The following is a 20,529-nucleotide window of genomic DNA, read 5'->3' on the forward strand; positions in this document are numbered from 1 at the left end:
AGGAAGAAATAATATTCCTCCAAATCCTAGACAGATGCTGATTCTCCACCTTACAAGGATCCATTTGTTTACATACCACTGGCCGGTGTACATCCCAAAATGCTCTCTCTTGGCTATCGAGGATTTTCCTCTCTATCTTGTCCCTTTTCTTGTCCACTCTGTTGATGGTGAGGTAGATATGTAACACAAAGAATGTAAATTGAAATACCTCTTAAGATGGTGGGTGACAAATCCAGCAACAAAACGTCAGTGGAACTCACTTTGCTTGTGCTTCTGCTTGCATAAAAATAAACTCCCATTTCCGTGCAAATGCTCGCTGTAACCTGGCCAAGCTCTCCTGAAAACATACCACATATTAGCAAGTTCCTCGGGTAGCCTTTTAAAGACTTTCTATAGGATTTTCAGGCGGACTGTTCCACAGGGCAGCTGGCTCTAGCTGAGACATTGTCACTCATCCACTCTGTGAGTTCCTGCCGTGTTGTGCGCAAGCTACTGGATATACTGGCAGTGGTGGGTGGGTGCAATTCTTTTTAAATGCCTCTTGTAATGATTGTAGGAGAAAGATCCTGGGGAGAGATCTTTGGGGAGCCTGAAATGTTCCTAAGATAAATTTATCTGAGCAGTTTTCTTCCTTGTTTAATTACATATCCGAAACATCCGAATTCCCCTCTGATTTTACAGGATTTCCTGTTAATGGGGTAAGATGCAATATCAAGGGCCTTTGTTTAACCCAGAGACTCTTATGTTCTCCATTCCCCGGGCATTGCTTTGCAGCCCAGAGCTTTCACTTCCACAGAACTGGATGGGAAAGCTCTCAATGTACACTGCAGCCTCCATGCTGACAATGGATAGCTGGGTCACAAGACAAGTTTCTAGGTGGCTTTTCCCCATAGGTCAGTCCTAAATCTAAAAGTTGTGACATAAATAAATGTTGAAATTCATATGCTGATCTATTTCCAAGAAAGACTCAGCACTTCTGTCCTGTTCCAGAAGTAAATTGTAGATAAATGAGCCTTACATGTTTAGATCCAGGCATAACTGCTGGGGGAACTTGTAAAATTAAAAGTGTAGGGCAGAAGGTGAGCCTGATATGTTCAGGATGCAGCACTGTAGCTACAAGCAGGCTCTTCTCCTGGAGCTGAAAGTAGAATTGGGCCTGTACATGTTAGCAGCAATCCTACACACAATTACTGGGAAGTAAGCGCTACTTAACATGGTGGGGTTTACTTCTGAGTAAAACATGCATAGGATTGTGCTGCAAGCCTCCTGTGAGCTTTCATTTTGGGGCTAATGAAAAGGAATCTGTCTATGAAATGGTGTTAAAAATCTAGCTTGAAGTGTTGTTTCTCTCACAGGAGAATACGGTGGAACCTTGGTTTTCAAATGTCTCAGCTGCTGAACATTTCAGAAGCTGAACACCGAAAACCCAGAAGTGAATGCTTCAATTTTTAAACATTTTTTGGAACTCGAACGGCTTCCGAGGTGCATTTCTCTTTTCCCCCCATTGAAATTGCCAACAGCTCTTTGATTATCAGTTTTCAAACGTTTTGGAAGTCGAACGGTCTTCTGAAACAGATTACGTTCGAAAACCGAGGTTCCACTGTACTAAGAAAGGGTCCTTTTAGTATTTCGCTTTGCAGAATAGTAAAAAAAATACTGTCTGTAGTGAGGATACTTTTAAAAAAAATTATATGATGAATATAATTTTATAAAAATATGAGCAGTGAATATTTACATAGAAAAAACACACAATTGTGTATTGTTTGAAGTAAGGTGCATTTTTCACCCCCAGCTCATATACAGGTTGGCATTAAGCCAATGTTTACATCGGCTTTCCAACCTGTGTACCTACAAACCAATTCACCCTCCACTTTAAACAATACTTTAAGTGAACCTAATTCTGTCTTGTGATGCAGCTTTTTGATTCAGGATCAACACAGACCAGCCTGGGGATCTACTGCATGTACAACTTGCAGCCTCTAAGAGACCTAGACTAAAACAACTCTGTGGAAGCTCAAATTAAATCATCTCTGTTTTTGTCACACTCCTATCTCTAATGTAATGCTGCAGATTTTGCAGTTCTCTGCAGGATTTTCAAAACACTGAAGTACCACTGAAGTACCTGTATGTGGGTTACAGTTCCTGAACCTGTATTTTTTAGGAGCGGGTAAAAAAATCAATAACAATAACAGTGCTGTGTTGTCTTGTTCCCTGCACACACTACCAAGTTTCAGAGTCTCATTTATCTGACAGTTCCAGGAAAGGCCCCAGGTACTTACTGCTTCATAGTCTGCTAGCTCAAGCCGTGCTTTGTTTTGCATTGTTCGCTTGCAGAGGTAAACCGCTGGAACACAAAAAATAATCAATCATTTCTTGCTATCTGAAACCCCAGACATCAAGATCTAAAGGCTTAATATGCTTTCCATTCAACCAGAGGTTCCTGAGCATTGTGTCTCCATCCTATGTTTCATTTCAAAGGTTAGGGTTTATCCAAACAGGGCTATTTTTCACTATACAGCTGTAAATAAAATGTTTTAAGTGTGTTTGAAGTGCAGTATACAATGTGACACTAGATGGCGATGGTGAGCCTTGTGGATAATTCAATGTATTTTTAAAAACGCTTTTTAAAGAGTATTTTCAGAACGGTTTTTATATGTGTGTAGATTCCACCTAACATATAGTGGATGTCAAAAGTAATGATTCAGTGATTTCTACGGCTGTGCATGATTATGATGAGAGTAAATGATTCAGAAGTTTTTAGAATTTTAATTATTTTTATTGACTTTCCTTTCTGCCATTTAATCAAGAGAAAATGCCCCTCTCCTGAACAATGAAAACTATGGACTGTGGCCTGGATTGGCACTGTGGAGTTATTAATTATTTTGGAGCACCATATCTGTAAAGGAGAGAGAAAAACTAACACATTTACCACACCTTAGCCACTTTCATTGTAAGTGCAAGAAAGAATGAATTCCTTGTGATAGCATAATAAATGCAAGTTCCTGCATCCCTTCAGAGCACATCCTTTTCGTGTCACAAATTCCTCCAAACGGTTAAGGGCCTCTAAATGAATAAAAGAGTCCATCTGTTTCACAGTTCTCCGTTTGGGATATACACCAGTGAACGTAAAAGTGCCAAGTGACCTTCCGACAGGGTCAAAGCATTCAAAATATATTGGTCCATGTGCTATCCAGACCACAGCCCCTTTCAGTAGTTAAATGGGCATGTGAAGCAGGGAGCGAGATCGTGGATGCCTAACCTCTAAGCAGCTGCATATGTAGGGCCTCTTCTCTTACAATGAACATGGCACAAATCTTTTCCTGCTGTATGCCGCCTTGAGTGGGGTTTTAACTGTGGAGAGATTTCACAAGAGGAGCAAAAGACTCCTTCTTGGCTGTCTGAGCAGTCGAGCCAAGGAAGGCGCCATTTGGCACAGAGGCTGGACGGGCACCTGCCAAAAGGCACTTGTGGGTAGAAGCAACAAGGTATCTGAAATATACTCGGAGTCGAGAGTGGATTTCATGCTCTTTTTTCAGCTCATAGTGGTGAGGAGGAATGGAAGTTCCCCCAGAATGTCTGCATTATATATATTATTGACACAATGGACCCCAAGTGATTGGCTAATTCCGGGATTCTCCTGTAGGCCAATCAGGCCGGGGATTCACTTCCACCTGGAGCTGGATTGGGTGGCTCCTGTGGACCAATCAGACTGCTGCATTCTGGAGCCTATTGTTCTAGGACCAATCAGGCTGCTGCATTCTGAATCCTATTGTTCTAGGACCAATCAGACTGCTGCATTTTGGATCCTATTGTTCTAGGACCAATCAGGCTGCTGCATTCTGAATCCTATTGTTCTAGGACCAATCAGACTGCTGCATTCTGAATCCTATTGTTCTAGGACCAATCAGGCTGCTGCATTCTGAATCCTATTGTTCTAGGACCAATCAGGCTGCTGCATTTTGGATCCTATTCAACTCAGCACATAACAGTATCCTTTTGAGGACGTTCTGTGCAGGCTGATCCCAGCCTTGTGGTGCTCCTGCTGATCTCCCCCAAATGGGCACCAAGACTCCTTGAGTCTGTTAGGAGCATCTCATGCCTTTGCAAGATGAACAGAATCTGGGACAGAAAAAGCGGGGAAGGGTTCACCCCAAATCACCCTCCTTGCCTCTTTTCTGCACACAAATTTGCTTTCCGTTGCTCTGCGTTCAGCTTCCTGGGCTTTGGGAAGGAAGCACGAGGCTCTTACAGAATCCTGCAGTCCTGCTGCCTCCTTCCCTAAGCTGAAAAGCACTTGTCTGGTTTGGGGAAGGAGGCAGGAGGGCTCTCAGACCCTGCTTCCCTCCCGAAGATGGGCAGAAGCTTCCTAGGCTTTGGGCCTAGGCTCCTGATTTGGGGGGGGGGGAGGTGCTGGTACTGTGTACCGGCATGTACCACCAGCAAAAGCACTGATTTAAGTACCAGGGAAAATAATAATATCAGAGTGGTAATATTTGCCTTCTCATTTCCTTTCAGCACACACTACCTGCAGTGATGAAGGCCATATTCCTCAGAATACTAGTTGTTGGGAATCACAAGTGGGGAAAGCAGCCCAGAGCAGACTAGTCAGACGGGGCAACCCAGTCAGATGGGCAGCATACAAATATTATTATTATTATTATTAGGCATTCATATTTATGCCCTATTTGTGGGTTTCCTGTAGGCATTTGTGAGAACAGGCTACTGGACTGGATGAGTCTTTGCCTAGCCCTAGGGCTCTTTTTATATTCTCATGCCGCTGCAGTCCTCTGACACAGCCCCGTTGTGTTTATAGGTTTTCAAAATCAAAATGTTATCCAGATCGCAAGCAGAATCCGCTTCCTTTGATTTTGGTGGAAGCAGAATGGTATGTCCCTTATTCTCAAAACCTCATTCAAAACACTCAAGGGGGTTCCGTGCTCACTGGAATAAAAATAAATGGATTCTCCTTAAGTGCCAGATGATGTTTTAATTTTGAAAAGCAGCCAGCACATATGGGCTGCATCAAAGGACTGCACCCACAATGTGTGTGTGTGTGTGTTAAGTGGAAAGAGAAAGCCAATACCACTGTCATCGTTTTCTTTGCGATAATAATTTATTGGGAATTTAAATAAGTAATGCATGGCCCCAAGGTGCGGTGCGCAGGTACACATTCCTTTCTACACTGAGGAATGGATGGATGCAGGAGTGAGGGCAATACCTGTACATAAACAAGTGGAGGCACATTTGGCTGATCCGGATCTGCCCCCTTTTTGCACAAGTAGACTGTGCAAAAATAGCAGGATTCCCCTATTTCCCTCCATGCATGGTAGATTGCTTTGAAGGTGCTCTCTCACACAGCAGCTGTTCTGTGTACTCTAGATTCCGCCTGTATGGGTAATGTACATGCTACATTGGGGCACCCCACTGAAATGATCACACAGGGTTATGTTGCAGTGGATTATAAATTTCTCTGTTAAGGGGAATCCCTCCACATGACCATATGCAAGGGAGATTCTTGGTCCTTCCTTTCCTAGCAGCAGATTACAAATTTGCTCCAATATAACAGTCCCCTTTCAGGTTTTTATTTGGAAATGTTTAAGGTTCCCCATGCCTCCTCTGTCAGCAGCTTAATTGTACCTCACTGGAAATCCCATATGTTTTTGTTTTTCTTTTTGGTCAGGAGAGACCAGATAATTATGAGGTTTCAAACTAGAAACAAGCAAGTGGACTAATTATACTTTGCATACTTTTATTTAGTAGGAAACCCACAGATTTCCATATATATAGAGAGAGAGAGAGCAAAGAAGCTGAGTCAGTTGTTGCAACAGAGCTAAACTGCACTTAAACAGCACCGACTTTTGAAGTTTTAAGTAGCTGTTAAGTTTTAAAGTTTGTACTTTTTAAACTTTGCGCTGTTTGTATTTTTGTTTTGCTTTTGCCAAGAAAAGCAGCCTAAAAATATTTCAGATATTAATTATTATTATTATTATTATAAAGTAAATGGGAAAATAATTTACTAACTTTTTTGTCTATCTGACAAGTGTTTAAAATGTCATTTATTTTATTTAATATATTTATATTTCACGTTATTAAAACAAAACACCAAGGCAGCTTCAAATGTACATTGTATGGTCAGAAGATATCTCCTCCTGGTTACAGCTATCTGTGTTTATGCCCAAGCCACCAGGCAAACACTACACCTCTCACTTTGAAAACCAAGTCTTCGTGCAAATGTGCACACAGCGTCAATATTCAATACCACTGTTTCACATTCTCAATGTTCTAAAATGGCTACTGACCAGAAAATCACTAGCCAGACGAAAACCAAAACCAAACTCTAGATGCTTAGAGGCAGGGGGAGGGGCTTAATACAAGCCTGATGAATCTTGGGAAAAACTTCTTTGGGGGAATGTTTTAAATAGCACTTCTCACCAAGTATATAAACCACAATAGCAAAAGTGTTACTACAACAGTTTGAATACTTGGTGAGAATTGTTCCTTACATTTTAAGTAGGATTATTCTGAAATTATTCTGAAATATTCCAGAGGATTATTCTGAAACATGTGCTTGGGGGGGGTGAATTCTGGAAAGGCAAGGAAATTCTATCCTAGTGTTATGAATTCCTCTCTAAATACATGACCTATTCGTTCCCACATACCAGAGATAACCAGACTGCATCATTCTCTAATACATTCAAACTTAAAATTATGCAAGAATTTAGAAGATTTATTATGACCTAAGTCTTTGTGAACTTCAGTTATCAAATAAAGGGACTGTGGTAGTTCATGAAAGCTCATACATGAATTGGCCTTTAAGGTCTTGAGACTCTCTGTTGAAAGAGACCAACTACTCCTCTGGGAATTTAGCAGGTGAAGTTTTTCCTGACATAGAGATAAAGTGATGGAGGGGGGAGTCAATTGCTATTGTTAAAAGCACAGGAACAAGACCTATAATAAACTGGTACCCTCATGATGGCAAACAGGGGCAGATATAGAACAAGTGTAAACTGTGTAGTCTGAAAAGCTAACTTTCTTCAGTGACCAGGTGGTATGTTTTGAGTATGCACATTGGTGCATTGAACACTCTCGTGAATGTTGTTAGGAGACCCCCTCTTCAACCCACAGAGCTGCCATTCTCTTAAGTCCCTGAGAAGAGGGATTGATTGTTAAACCACTCTGGGAATTGCAGCTCTGTGAGGTAAACAGAGGTCTCCTAACAAGACTCAGCACTCTTAACAAACTACAGGTCCCAGGATTATTTCAAAAAAGCCATGATTGGTATGATACTGCTTTAAATAGTGCAGATGGGGCCTCAAGTTGGACTGCATCTGATGCTGAAGCTATGAGATAATCTGCCTTCTGAAAAGGTGATCTGGCACAAAAGTACTAATACAACTTTAGCTTTACGGCAGGGATAGACAACATGTGGGCCTCTAGATATTGCTAAGCGACACCTTCCACCATTCCTCACTGTTGACTATGCTAACACAGCTGATGGGACTTTTGAGTTCAACAACTTATTGAGGGCCATAGGTCTTCTATTCCTGCTTTGGAATGAAAAACTATTTGTTTAGCTGAGCTTCAGTCCCAGGACTTTGCATTTCACAACTGAGCTGTGCGAACCTGAGATAAGCACGGAATAATTTCAATAACCCCTTAAATTTAAGCTCCCAGGTCATAGGCAAGAAAAAACTTCTAACGTCCAAAAATAATGTTGACAACCTGGTGAACGTATAATTTTTAAGTGCGCCAAAGCCAAACTTCTTTATTTAAAAAGTTGATTCCTTGTTTCCATCTACATTTCAAATTTCCACTCAGTCACTATGCACACACTTTGTCAATTCTGCAGTATTAATTTTAAGACTATAACCAAAACCACTTGCTCCTTTCATGCCATGTATATAGTCCAGAAAATTATAAGTGAAGCAGGAAAGAACAATGGGGCAACAATCCAACACAATAATAGATTGGGCATAGTACAACGCAATAAACGTCCATAGCCAGGGTTGTTGTTTTTTGACAGTGCCTATTTACATTTATATATTCATTTTGTGGAATGAATAAGGTGCTTCATTTTGAAATGTGTTGAATGTGTTTCAAATTTAATGTTAAGTTTAATTTTTAAGCCCTGCATGCATAATACATAGTATAAATATCAAAAAGGAATGTTTAACCTTATGTCAAAGAGAAATGTAATGGACCACTTAATAGCGAACTTCTCAAACTCTTGCTGTCTTTCATAAGAATACTACAAGAGGTCACCTAATGATCCCCTATGCTTTGTTTATGGGGCAGAGATTGAAATAAAAGTACATCTAAGTAACATTTTACACCAGGCATAGGCAAACTCCGGCCCTCCAGATGTTTGGGACTACAATTCCCATCATCCCTAGCTAACAGGACCAGTGGTCAAGGATGATGGGAATTGTAGTCCCAATCATCTGGAGGGCCGGAGTTTGCCTATGCTGGTTTGACACCTAATGTATGTTAGAAAGATATTAGCAAATGTGGCCATGGGATGGTGGTCATGCGTAGTGCCCAACAATGCCTACATCTGGTGCCAACCCTGCCTTTGAATTAATTTCTGAGTCAGCACATTTACAAAGTGGCAAAAATAATGCTATTTTTGTATTCCCATGTTGTGTGCAGATTTGACCTCTGCCTTAGTAAACTTTGTAAACCAAAGCCAATCTTGAGCTCAGCATTAGCAGTTCTTGACCTGGGTTTGAAAAGTAAAGCCAGGAGTGGTTTAGTGAAAAAGACGGATTAAATGCAAAAGACGATTATGAGACTTTCATCCATACAATGCAAGACTCCGGAGTGAAAGAGAAGAGAGATCCACACTGACCATAATCTGTGTTTTCCGGCTCCCAACAATTGGATGGCCAAAAATAGGGTGTCTGTAAAATAAAACAAAAATGGAAGAATGTAGGAATTTATGTCTGACAAAATATAAACATACATACATTTCCTTTGACTTCTAAAATTAACTGTCTGGGGAGTGGCTAACAGTATCAATTGAACATATTTAAATGGCATATAGCAAATAAAAATTGGTACTCCAAATAATGTTGTTATACCTTTGTGCATAGAATCAAGTGTTTCTTATAAGTTTGGGCAATTATCTATATTTTTCTGAAAACACTCGCCACTTCTTTGCAGGAGAAACCAATGTAAGTATGGTGCCAATTTACAGTATAACTTGACTTTCTGGAAGTAGCACAGACCATCTTCTCTATAGGCTGCTGCAGTTTTCCTGTATGCAATGGATCTGTATGCAATTTATTGCTTCAGAGCATCTTTCCAGTGACTAGCTAGGAACCGGCCTATACCTCTGCCTTGGGCCACTCAGAATCTTTTGTACTTTTGTAACTTAGAAGTTATAAACCTGCCTTCATTTTGCTATTTAACTGCAGCTTGAGATCTTGATTATGTAAGTAGATAATACTTTTACTTCTTCACAAAGCAATGCATGTGTGGTTAATATTTTTAGTGAGGGGGTGGAAGGGGTCATACTAGGAAAATCCAGTCTGCCTTGAAGCATCCTGGATCATTGTTTCTAGAAGGTGATTCAGTCTTGCCTTAGCTTTCAAGTTTAAAGCTGCAAAGGATGGTACTCTGCTGATCTCACTCATATGAGCAAGGAAGGATAATAGCTAAATAATATATCTTCTCCTATTGCCTAAATCCATTCCTAATCAGATTCTAATCCCTATCTGGAGATGTGGAGCGCTGAACCAAGGACTGACTACATGCAGAGCAAATACTTTATCACTGAGCTATTGCCTTTCTCCTAAGTATCCATAAATTATCCCTCCTCTTCCTTTGGCCACCTTCTTAAACTACTCCAGTTATTGCTTTTCTAACAAAGCTCTGCACATAACACTGCCAGAAACTGAATGTGGATCTGTCTGTGCGCTATTCCTTTGGGATGTGTTTGCAGATGGCTACTTCTATAGCCAGGCTGATCGCCGAAGAATTGATGCTTTTGAATTATGGTGCTGGAGGAGACTCTTGAGAGTCCCATGGACTGCAAGAAGATCAAACCTATCCATTCTTAAGGAGATCAGCCCTCAGTGCTCACTGGAAGGACAGATCCTGAAGCTCAGGCTCCAATACTTTGGCCACCTCATGAGAAGAGAAGACTCCCTGGAAAAGATCCTGATGTTGGGAAAGATGGAGGGCACAAGGAGAAGGGGACGACAGAGGACAAGATGGTTGGACAGTGTTCTCGAAGCTACCAGCATGAGTTTGACCAAACTGCGGGAGGCAGTGGAAGACAGGAGTGCCTGGCGTGCTCTGGTCCATGGGGTCACGAAGAGTCGGACACGACTAAACGACTAAACAATAACAACACTTCTATAGCCGCTAGCTGTATCAGGGCACCTCTCCCCCACTCCCTGCACAAACGCATGTGTTTTATGTATGTGGCTGGGGGAGGGAGGAGATGCCCTTTCAGTAGCTGCTGCTGATACTGGACCACATCATGAACAGAAGTCTGCTGTATTGACAATGAAGAAATCCCTTGCTATTACATGTCAAGTCAATGAAATAAAGCAGGAATACTTACTTGGAACCGGTAAAAGGTGCCATCATCTTTCAGCGTTAAAACATGGTCTGAGATAGGAAAGAAATAACCATGGGCTGCCATTAATGTTCCCAGATGAAGAGCTTCCACTGTGCCAGAGGGAAACAAAAGCAATTAACACGGTTTTTTTTAATAAAAAAACAACAACTTCATGGTGAAGTGTTTGGACATTTATTCTTCTGAGAGAATTTTCACCAGCTGGTGACAAGTTATACTGGGAAAGTATATATAAATCAGAAAGAGGAAGAAAAGATGAAATTATGCACTCGTCTTTCTTAACATGGGACCTCATTAAGGCAGCATACATCCAATTATCAGAAAACAAATGGGTAAGGCCAGTGCTTTTTTCTTAAAGAAATGTTTAGAGGCACTCTCATTTTCCTTCTCATATTGAAATACTGCCCCTCAATGAGGCCAAACTTAGACTGACAAAATGTTTAGGGGTATGTGTACCCCTGTGTCCCCCCCCAAAAAAAGCAACGAGTAAGGCTACAACTTTCTTAGGAGTTAAGAATAAGAAAAGTTGATGGGAAATGTTCCAGACCCTGATTTTCCTGTATCAAAGACCTGAATATCCTTAAGCTGCTAATGCAATGGCTGCTTACAGCTGCTACCTAAATATAGATAACAGATAGATAGATATTCAAACTAAGATGTTCATCCATACACAAGCAAAGCAATCCAACATATGGCCCAGTGATCTTGAAATCTCAGCAGGATTTGCATCTGTGTAACTTCATATTACAGTACTCTGAGTAAAACTTAGTTGACTATGACCTAAACTCTCTGCGGCTCATTCCGCCCCCTTGTGAATCTTGTTATGGACACCCTACCATTGATCAGTCATTTATTTAAAGTATTTATTACTTGTTCTAAACATGTACATAAACTACAAAGCAGTGCAAGCAACCAGTTACTATACCAATATACCACAGGCATCCCACTTGTTTCTGCAGAATAGCATACACACCACTCATTCAGGAAGGGGAACTAATATGAGGCTGGAAGGTCATTTTTAAATATAATTTCCTACTAACAAATTACATAAGGAACACCTGGAACTGGAGATAGGACAGACTCTTTTCATATTGAAATTCAGATAATAAATACTTGAATAGCAATCTACAATTGCCATTCCAGAATGATATTCTGAGCATAATGGAACATATTCTAAATAATGATTTTTAGAAATATAAATATAGCTTCCACTTCCAAAATACAAATATAGCATTTGCTTCATAGTTACTATAGCTGCTGAAAGCTACATGTCAGAAATTTCCTTTGATCTGCATTTCATGAATAGAAGCTTTCAATTTGCCAGGGACAAACTGGAGCAGATGTTTCATTAATGTGTACTTCCAACAACCCAAGCAAGTGAGATTATTGGGCATTTATTTACCTTTACTGCACAAGGATGGTAGTAAAGGATTTACTGCATAAGGATGGTAGTGGTTCCCATTACTGAGACATAATTCAGGTGTTTTTTTATCATAGGACAATGAAACATTTTCCCCTTGGCTTCTCAAACTCTACTTTTTCTGCATAAATTTGCTTGCTTAGCATTTAAGGAAGATTGAAATTTATAAGGAGGTTGTTGTACGAGTCGGGAAAGATGGCTTTGAGATATGGCAGTTGGCCTGAGGAGGTGTTGTTTACTTGCTGGTTGAAAAAGCATTTGTCGGCATCGATCCAGTTCTGTATACATCTTCTGCTCAGTCATGTTTAGGCTCAAAGTTTCGTTCACAGAGAAAAGAAAAAAAACCCATCACATTACATGAGCTGCATGTATGGTGGGATCAAAGGAAACGGACAGAGAGAGACACAGGAAGAAGAAAAAGGCTGGAATTTTTCTAAAATGCATCTGTAGTTTCTGCCCTGCCTGTCTCTAGAAGCAGAAGTGGGATGATTGGTTCCAGCAGTGGTAGTAAGGAAGGAGCAGAAACTCTTCCTCCGCAGGCAAAAGCTTCAGGTCCATTCCAGCTTTTTTCATCTGCCTGCACCTGTCTCTATCTCATGGCTCTAGCTGAGCTCTGCTAGTCACCTTTTGTGAAGAGAGATCTGTGAGGATGAGGGACTGCTCTTGTGGCACACAAGCAAGGCAGAGGAGGAGCCATCCTGCTTTTGGTGCTGCCCGCTTCTGGTCAGCTTGGCACAGGTCTTTTTCTCTGCAGGAAAAAAATCTCCTGCTTTGGTTCCTTGACCACTCTTCTTGTGATTGTTCTGTAAGCTTTTTGACCCTTTGCGTGTCGAGATCCCCAGGGCCACCCCAATAACTCACACATCACACAGAATTTTTTGTTTAAGATTTTTGGCATAATTTTGGCCACAACTTTATTAAAATACAAATTTGTGAGTGGTTGCTTAGGCATTGGTTGTGACTATCTGCCCCCACCATGGGGGACAGACTGACATTCCGCGAAAGTCAGAATAGGAGAATACACTTGGTGGTAACGACGGAGCAGGGAACCTGCCCTCACCCCAAATGCAACCAGGAGCTCATTGCTATGGCCCGAGCCCCCTTGACAGAGTGGACAAGCAATAGTTAGCCCCCAATTCCTTTAACGGAATCCCTTGCAGCAGCAGCATTAGAGGGGCAGGCACTCAACCTACCAAGGGCAGGCACTCAACCACTGCCCCTCAACCAACCAAACTATAAACCAATGCCTAACCGCAACCTTACAAGTTGTGATGATTTGCTACGCAGTAGGCAAAAACCAAATGGCCCCAGCCAATCAGCCAGATGGACAAAATTCCTACCGGGCCCCTGCCCCAAGAGCAGACGACCCCATGACAGGCATAGCAAGGTCAAAGCGAACAACCCTAATTCTAGGGAGGGGGGATGGGCAATCCGATGCACGGTCGAAAAGAGGAAGCCCTAGCCTCCTGCAAGGAGTTTTAGCATTTCTGGCTGTCAATCAACAAATGGCAACGATCAATTAGCCTGCCCCCAACTTTGGAGTGTCCTGGCGGCCCCCACCACAACACGTGCTCTCCATGAAGGAGAACACGCTTTACCTCTTCCTTGTCCATATTTGTTTGTGTTGTTGTCCACCCTCCTGTCTTCTTTCAGTGAAATAAACAGATTAAAACCCTGGGTACACACTCTGAGTTGTCCTGCACACACCTGTGTATTTAACCACTTTACTGGAAGTGACTCCTCAGTGTTTGTCATCTATCAAATGGCACAAATATCCTCCAGTATGAATGCAACATGTAGATATATGTGGCTTTTATTAGTTTGACTTGCTGTGTATTATGTGGCTGGCTTTGATAGGGGTTTTTCCCATCTGGAATATCTGCTTTGTGCATTATTAGTTCCCGCTTCTGTCTTGCAATGGGCAACCATTATTCATGAGGCCACAAAAGTGGCTTGCCAGAATCCACCCCAGCCTCAGCAAATCATGCATATTTCATCTGTGAGATTTTGCAGAAAATGTGCCTGTGGACAAACATGCCAATAAAAGGCATTGCGGGGGGGGGGGGGGAGAGAGATTTAAGAAAATGGAAGAAGAGTGCCAGGGTTGAAAAGTGTTTTGAAGGAAACAACCAGAATGATCCATTACTAAAAGCCATGGTCCTCTAGAAGAACGCTCATAAATATGCCTGTAGAAGACAAATCAATACCAAACTTGTGTTTCTGTTTTCACTATTCCCTCAAACCACCACAGAGCTAATCTAGCTGAGTGGAATCACAGCTGGAAACACTGACATCATAGGAGCTGTGTGTGGAGTTTTCATTGGCAGCCAGGATGGCTGGCTTAGGGGATTTATCACAAAACTTTAGTTCAGGTTTATGGCAGACATACTCTTTATTGAGGGTTGTTTCAGTTAAAAGGGTGTATGTGGAATTTGGTTGTTACAAGGCAAAACTAGAACAGAGTACTGGGAGTTCCTGGAGTACAGAGGGAAGTGTTTCTATGCACAGCAAGGTTAGTGTTCTTGACCCTTACGTTTGCCACCTGGTTCCTTCTGCCTTATCAAACTAGTGTTCTCCATTATGATTGACAATGTGCCCCTTTTCTCCATTTGGGGTACCAAGAGGGCATGGGGCCATGAAACTCACTGCTGCCCCTCCCAGCTTATCAGGCCTTATTTTTATTTTCTGATGCTAGCCGAGAACATAGCTATGTTATGACATGGTATCATTCCACATGAGGATAAATGGCACTCCAATGGTTGTCACTAGCCGAAGGGAGGTTGCAGGGGTATTTAGTGAATGTTCCCCTCTGCCCCCCAAAGCGAAGGCAGCTTTGCCCCCTTTCACAATGGACTCTTCCTTCAGTGGAAAGTTTTGGCCCACTAACCCTGTAGCTGAGGATGCTTCTTACAAATTGATGGTCACTTTTAAATAATGCATAACTACAGCAAAATTGTTAATAACTCACTAGGGCAGTTATAGTACTCATAACATATAGAACTGACAAAGAAAAGTGTTTTGTTTATATATTTACACACAGAGATATTGCTCATAGGAACTAAAAAAAGTTAAAAGGGATAAGCTAAATATAAACATGCTATGTATTAGTTTCTGATTTCTTGGTTTCTGAACTCTTTCTAGGCACTTTCTAGGTCTGTAGTACTTCTAGAAATCCTAGATAGGAAGGCAGAAGATAGAGGAAGCTAGGAAATATAGAAGGGGTGGAAACTAACAGGGTTCCATTTTGAATATCATGGATATGAACTGGAAAGGAAAGTCTGAGGAAAAGGGATGTGGGACACAGAAGGAAAAAAGCAGAACGCTGGGCCACTGCAAGACATGGGATTGTACCCCACAAAGCCATCCTGTTAGCACAAGGATTTCCATCTGCATAACAGAACTTCTTCTCCCATGGCCCCCTCCAATTTGCTCTAGGGGTTTTGCTCTTGCATTTACAGGGAAACTTTGTTGGCAACAACCCATGGTACCACACAAGACAATGTTTCTATTGCTAATGTAGAGGCTTCCTCCTCTCTGCCTTGCTTTGAGGAAGGGGGTTTCTCAAGGTGAGCTAGAAATCTTCCTTGAAATTTAGTTAAAAGTTGACAGTTACTTTAAAGTTATCTAATTTTAAAAAATCTAGCCAGTGTGCAATCGTCCATGATATTTAGAACCAGAATATTGCTGTCTTAAAATAGTATATTTTTCAAAGACTCCCTAGGCTTGAATCTCTCAGTCATTGCTCCAGTTCTGTCACAAGCTGACATAAGAACATTTTTTTAAAACTAGTATTAGCATATAATTAGAACTGAAAGTTTAATGGGATGATATTTTTAAAATGATGAATACCACAATCCGTACAGTTGATGTCACAGCTGATGCTTCTGGTACCAGCAGATAAAAGGGTCATGGCATTCATCCACCAGTATCTCAGAAGTCTGTGCATACATGGTAAATATGTAAAAACAGCTGCTGGAACCTTAGGAATTGGTTATTCCATCACTGCCTTAGGAAGCACATCTTTAGGCATTCAGTATGAACATATCTTTGTCCATGGAGTTTTCTTGGCAGGGATACTGGAGTGGCTTGCCAGTTCCTGCTCCAGGTGGACCACATTTAGACAAAATTCTCCACTATGACCTGTCCATCTTGGGTGGCCCTGCACGGCATAGCTCATAGCTTCTCTGAGTTATTCAAGCCCCTTCACCACAACAAGGCAGTGATCCCTGGAAAAGCCCCTGATGTTGGGAAAGATTGAGGGCACAAGGAGAAGGGGACGAGAGAGGGTGAGATGGTTGGACAGTGTTCTTGAAGCTACCAACATGAGTTTGACCAAACTGCGAGAGGCAGTGGAAGACAGGAGTGCCTGGCATGCTCTGGTCCATGGGGTCACGAAGAGTCGGACACGACTATACTACTAAATAACAACAACATGAACATGTGATGCGGCTTTCATGCATAGGGATGGAAGGATCTGTCTATTTCAGTTCTCTCAGTTTCTCATTTCCCCCATCTTGAATTCTTTTCTCCATGTTTCTGCAGCAATTTGCAATTTATTTATTTTTAAAAAACGGGTGAAAATTCTTCAGTGAATTTCTTCTAATAGCCACATTCTTGTCTGCCATTTTGGAATAGTCTCCCTTGGGAGGTGGTTGACTCTCCTTCCTTGGAGGTTTTCAAGCAGAGGTTGGATGGCCATCTGTCATGGATGCTTTAGTTGAGATTCCTGCATTGCAGGCAGTTGGACTAGATGAACCTTGGTGTCCCAGCTCTACAATTCTATGCTACTATGACCAACGTATACTTCTTTTTTGCAGTAGCTTCTCTTAATATAATGCCATTTTGTATGTTCTTTTTGCTAATATATTCATTTTTATACACATTTCCCCCTAATATATGCATTTTTGTAAACAATGTTTGGTTGGAGAACGATGCTAAATTTGGATCCTACTCACACAGTGCCTCCTTCTGGCTGACATGGATTGTACATGCACTGGAGGTGGGTGTGGCCAACACATGCATCAATATCTGAGACCAAGGGTAGACTGATCATGCATGGCACCCCCATCAAGTGCTCCCTTCCTTTTTGTGTGTGCTTGGATTCCATTGACTGCTATGTACTGGTGGCTGGAAGCCAATATATAGGCTAGTATTTTTGCAAGGGGAAAACCCGTATTCAAAACACTTCGCGCAGAAGTGTAGTGAAGAAAATATGAAATAACATCATGTTTTCCACCATGAGCTCCTTTAAGACAAAAAAGATACACAAACATAACCTTCATTACAACAACACTTCTACAAAGATGCCATAATATTGGTAACTTGGAAGACAAAAAGCATTTAATTTTTGTAGTGTTGTGCAGTTGAGGCCTACACAGGGACAGAAAAAATCAGAGTGAGGAAATCGCCGGTAATGACGTATGTCCTTTGGAACCCCATGGTAGGCCGGCACCAGAACAGGCTTTCATTTTAAAATTTCTAACACTTCACTCCAGGAAAAATCTAATAAAGTCTGACTAAAGTTTACTTCAAAGACTTGGAAGCAAACTCCAGCTTATGAATTGTTGAAATTCAGCCATCTATGTTCTTTGATGGCTCTACAACAGTTTATGGTGGGAACGGGAAAAGGCCGACAAATTTTATTGGAATTATTGGCACGATATGGAACCGCAATCTCTGTGCAAGCATTCAAGTTAATCCTAGTTATCAGAACAAACCTGAGCACTTTAGTTCTTCTATAAAATCTTGTGGGGGAACTAATGGCCATTAGCGCTTAGGAACTTGGCTTTGGTTCACACTAATAAAGCCACAACTCTGCAATACCTCAAAGTGTGTTAACAAGAAACTTGGTTCTGGATTATCTATGACAGGATAGCACAACATGCACCAAGTGGGAGTGGTTTTGGCACTTCTTCAATGGTGATATAGTTTAGCCATTCTCAATCTAGGAAAGCGGGTGGTGCATCAAACATATCCAGGCATTGTGGAACCAAGTAAGACACTAGAGTGAAAAATCTGGCTTGAACTTCCATGCTCCTTAAGAAATAATAATAAAAGTCTTCTATTGCAAATACTTCCTAAACGAAAGGAGGAACACCATCATTTTAGGTTAAATAAAACAAATGCAAGCTGTATGAATACTAAGAGGTATTCATGGCTGCTAATACATTAACACAATGCCACTGAATCACAGCAGTGTGAAGATGAGATCTCTCCATTCTCGGCAGAAAGCTGTGAAGCAGTATATAGCCTGGGCATTGAAAAGGTCCTTGCTGCTCAATTGCTAGATGCCTCTGCAAAGGATTTGAGGAAACATTTTTGCACAGGCTAAAAAGGCAATAGAATAAATATGGCCAGATGTTTGTGTTGCATTTTAAAACTTCCCTGCCATAACTATATCTATGTACCACTTACTTTATACAGTGTTTTGCAATATTTATTGTGTTCACTTTCCCAACAGTCATTTGCAACTGCTTACAGATGGAAAAGTCAGACAATTAATACAAGGCCAACAAAATGGGTTTACTTTGCTGGTAGCATTTGAACCCAGTTTTCTGGCCCAAAACCAGCTTCAATCACATTACACCAGGGGTCAGCAAACTTTTTCAGTAGGGGCCCGTCCACTGTCCCTCAGACCTTGTGGAGTGCCGGACTATATTTTGGGGAGGAAAAATGAACAAATTTCTATGCCCCACAAATAACCCAGAGATGCATTTTAAATAAAAGGACACATTCTACTCATGTAAAAACACGCTGATTCCCAGACTGTCTGTGGGCTGGATTCAGAAGGCGATTGGGCCAGATCCGGCCCCCGGGCCTTAGTTTTCCTACCCTAGGCATTACACATTATCATTGGTAGCAGTAATAGTAGTAGTAGTAATAGTAGTAGTAGCAGCAGCAATAGCAGTAGTAGCAATAGTAATAGTAGAAGAAACAGTAGTAATAGTAGTATTTTCACATTGCCCTACCTCTCATGGAAGCCAAAACAAAAATAAAACACATACAAAAATTAAAACATCTATGTCACAGAAATCATCGACATATACAAATACAGATTCAAAACTGCTGCAGTTTTATAACAGTTATGTCCCCAAAGGCTGAGTGAACGAATACACCTTCTGTTGTCGTTAGTGTGGGATAACTGTACTTCCAACGAGAAGGGAATTCCAAAAACCAGCAGCACTATATGCCCTGTTCTGAAGTACCACCTAGGTATACAATATTGACTCCAAAGCCATGCCCAAGCTGGAACCAAGCATGAGCAGGACACATGTGCAAGATAGAAACTATGGGTGCTTCTCTAGGTGCTATTATTGGGTAGGATTCCATCACATACCAGCGTATTCAGGTTGTGAAGTCAAAGTTGCTTTGGCACTGCTGCGCCACAACAACACACACACCCTTTGACTTTTTGCTTTAAGAAAAGTGATAAGAAAACGTGGTAGGAAGTGCGGGATAACACTTGCTTGACACAACATCATGTAATCTCCCTGCGAACAAATCATAATGAACACTCAATAAACAGGTTTTCTGTTTATTTGTGATCTTCAGATAAAGGGCAGTGAAATATACTCAGAGTTGCGCTCAGTACATAACAGGCAGTATATGAATTTAATAAATAATAATATTCTAAGAAACTGTCCTGAAAGGAGTTTTCTCTACAAGGGCATCTGCAAAAAGAATTTCATTTTGGGCAATGACTAGAGTGGCAAAGGAGGGGGAAAATGAGGCAGGATTATGGAAGGGGTAGGAATGAGTGATAGAAAAGCAGTGTTTTAACTTGTCCACACCCAGGCAATGCTTCCTATTTAGGAACATGTGCCATCTTGAAATAAACTCTGTACTGGTGCCATTAGGACCTGGTCCATGTTCACAGCACAGCTGGCTTTATAAGCGCAACCGTGGCATCCAATGTACCCTCAGATCCTGTAATAGCAAAGTCATTTCTCATTGCCACCCACTAGTGAATTCCCAGCTGAAGGCTTTTCTATACTCAGAACCAGCTCTGCTGGTTGAGGAGGAGGAGGTCATCGCAGCAAAAGAGAGCAGTGGCAAATAGCATTCACGTTTTGCATTCCCTTTGCTAAATTCCAAGTGGATTTCCCATTTACTTTAATCTGAGGGAAAATGGATGTCCAATTGCACAGGGAGTCACAGGTAGGCAGTCCTAAGAATAGCAAGAGCTCACATGTAACAAATAACTTCAGCTTCCTACATTATATGCGCACTTCTGCAAATCACTCTCACGACAAAAATGAAATAAAGCGGGAAGGATTTATACCTGTGTTTACCAGAGATTATGTGGGATTACAGAAGCTAACAAAAGTTCTAAACCAAGCTGCACACATTTTCTCAACCATTTCAAAGGTGAAAATGGGGACACTACTCTACTGCAGGAGCATTTAGGACTAAACCATGGTAGACAATTGTAGTCGTTTAGAATGCTTAGTCCTTAAGGTACTGCAAAACCATTTGTTCCATTTATATTATAATTTCTGATGGTCTGAAACTTTGCCTGTCCACT

At 41.4% G+C, this 20,529-nt stretch overlaps 1 protein-coding gene across 5 annotated transcripts in view; it reads right to left on the reverse strand.

The window, feature by feature from the left end:
- The window catches only part of RGS7 (regulator of G protein signaling 7), a 127,562-nt gene that overhangs the window by 19,053 nt on the left and 87,980 nt on the right, over window positions 1-20,529 (reverse strand). For all 5 annotated transcript variants that reach the window (XM_053382628.1, XM_053382631.1, XM_053382630.1 and 2 more), the window contains exons 5-9: window positions 10,571-10,677; window positions 8,849-8,900; window positions 2,280-2,344; window positions 261-337; window positions 77-158 (exon numbers count right to left, since the gene is read on the reverse strand). In XM_053382628.1, the coding sequence (XP_053238603.1) occupies window positions 77-158; window positions 261-337; window positions 2,280-2,344; window positions 8,849-8,900; window positions 10,571-10,677 (383 nt within the window). The remainder of the gene's footprint in view (window positions 1-76; window positions 159-260; window positions 338-2,279; window positions 2,345-8,848; window positions 8,901-10,570; window positions 10,678-20,529) is intronic.

The sequence above is a fragment of the Podarcis raffonei genome, chromosome 3, assembly GCF_027172205.1.
Source record: "Podarcis raffonei isolate rPodRaf1 chromosome 3, rPodRaf1.pri, whole genome shotgun sequence".
NCBI classification, from domain to species: domain Eukaryota; kingdom Metazoa; phylum Chordata; class Lepidosauria; order Squamata; family Lacertidae; genus Podarcis; species Podarcis raffonei.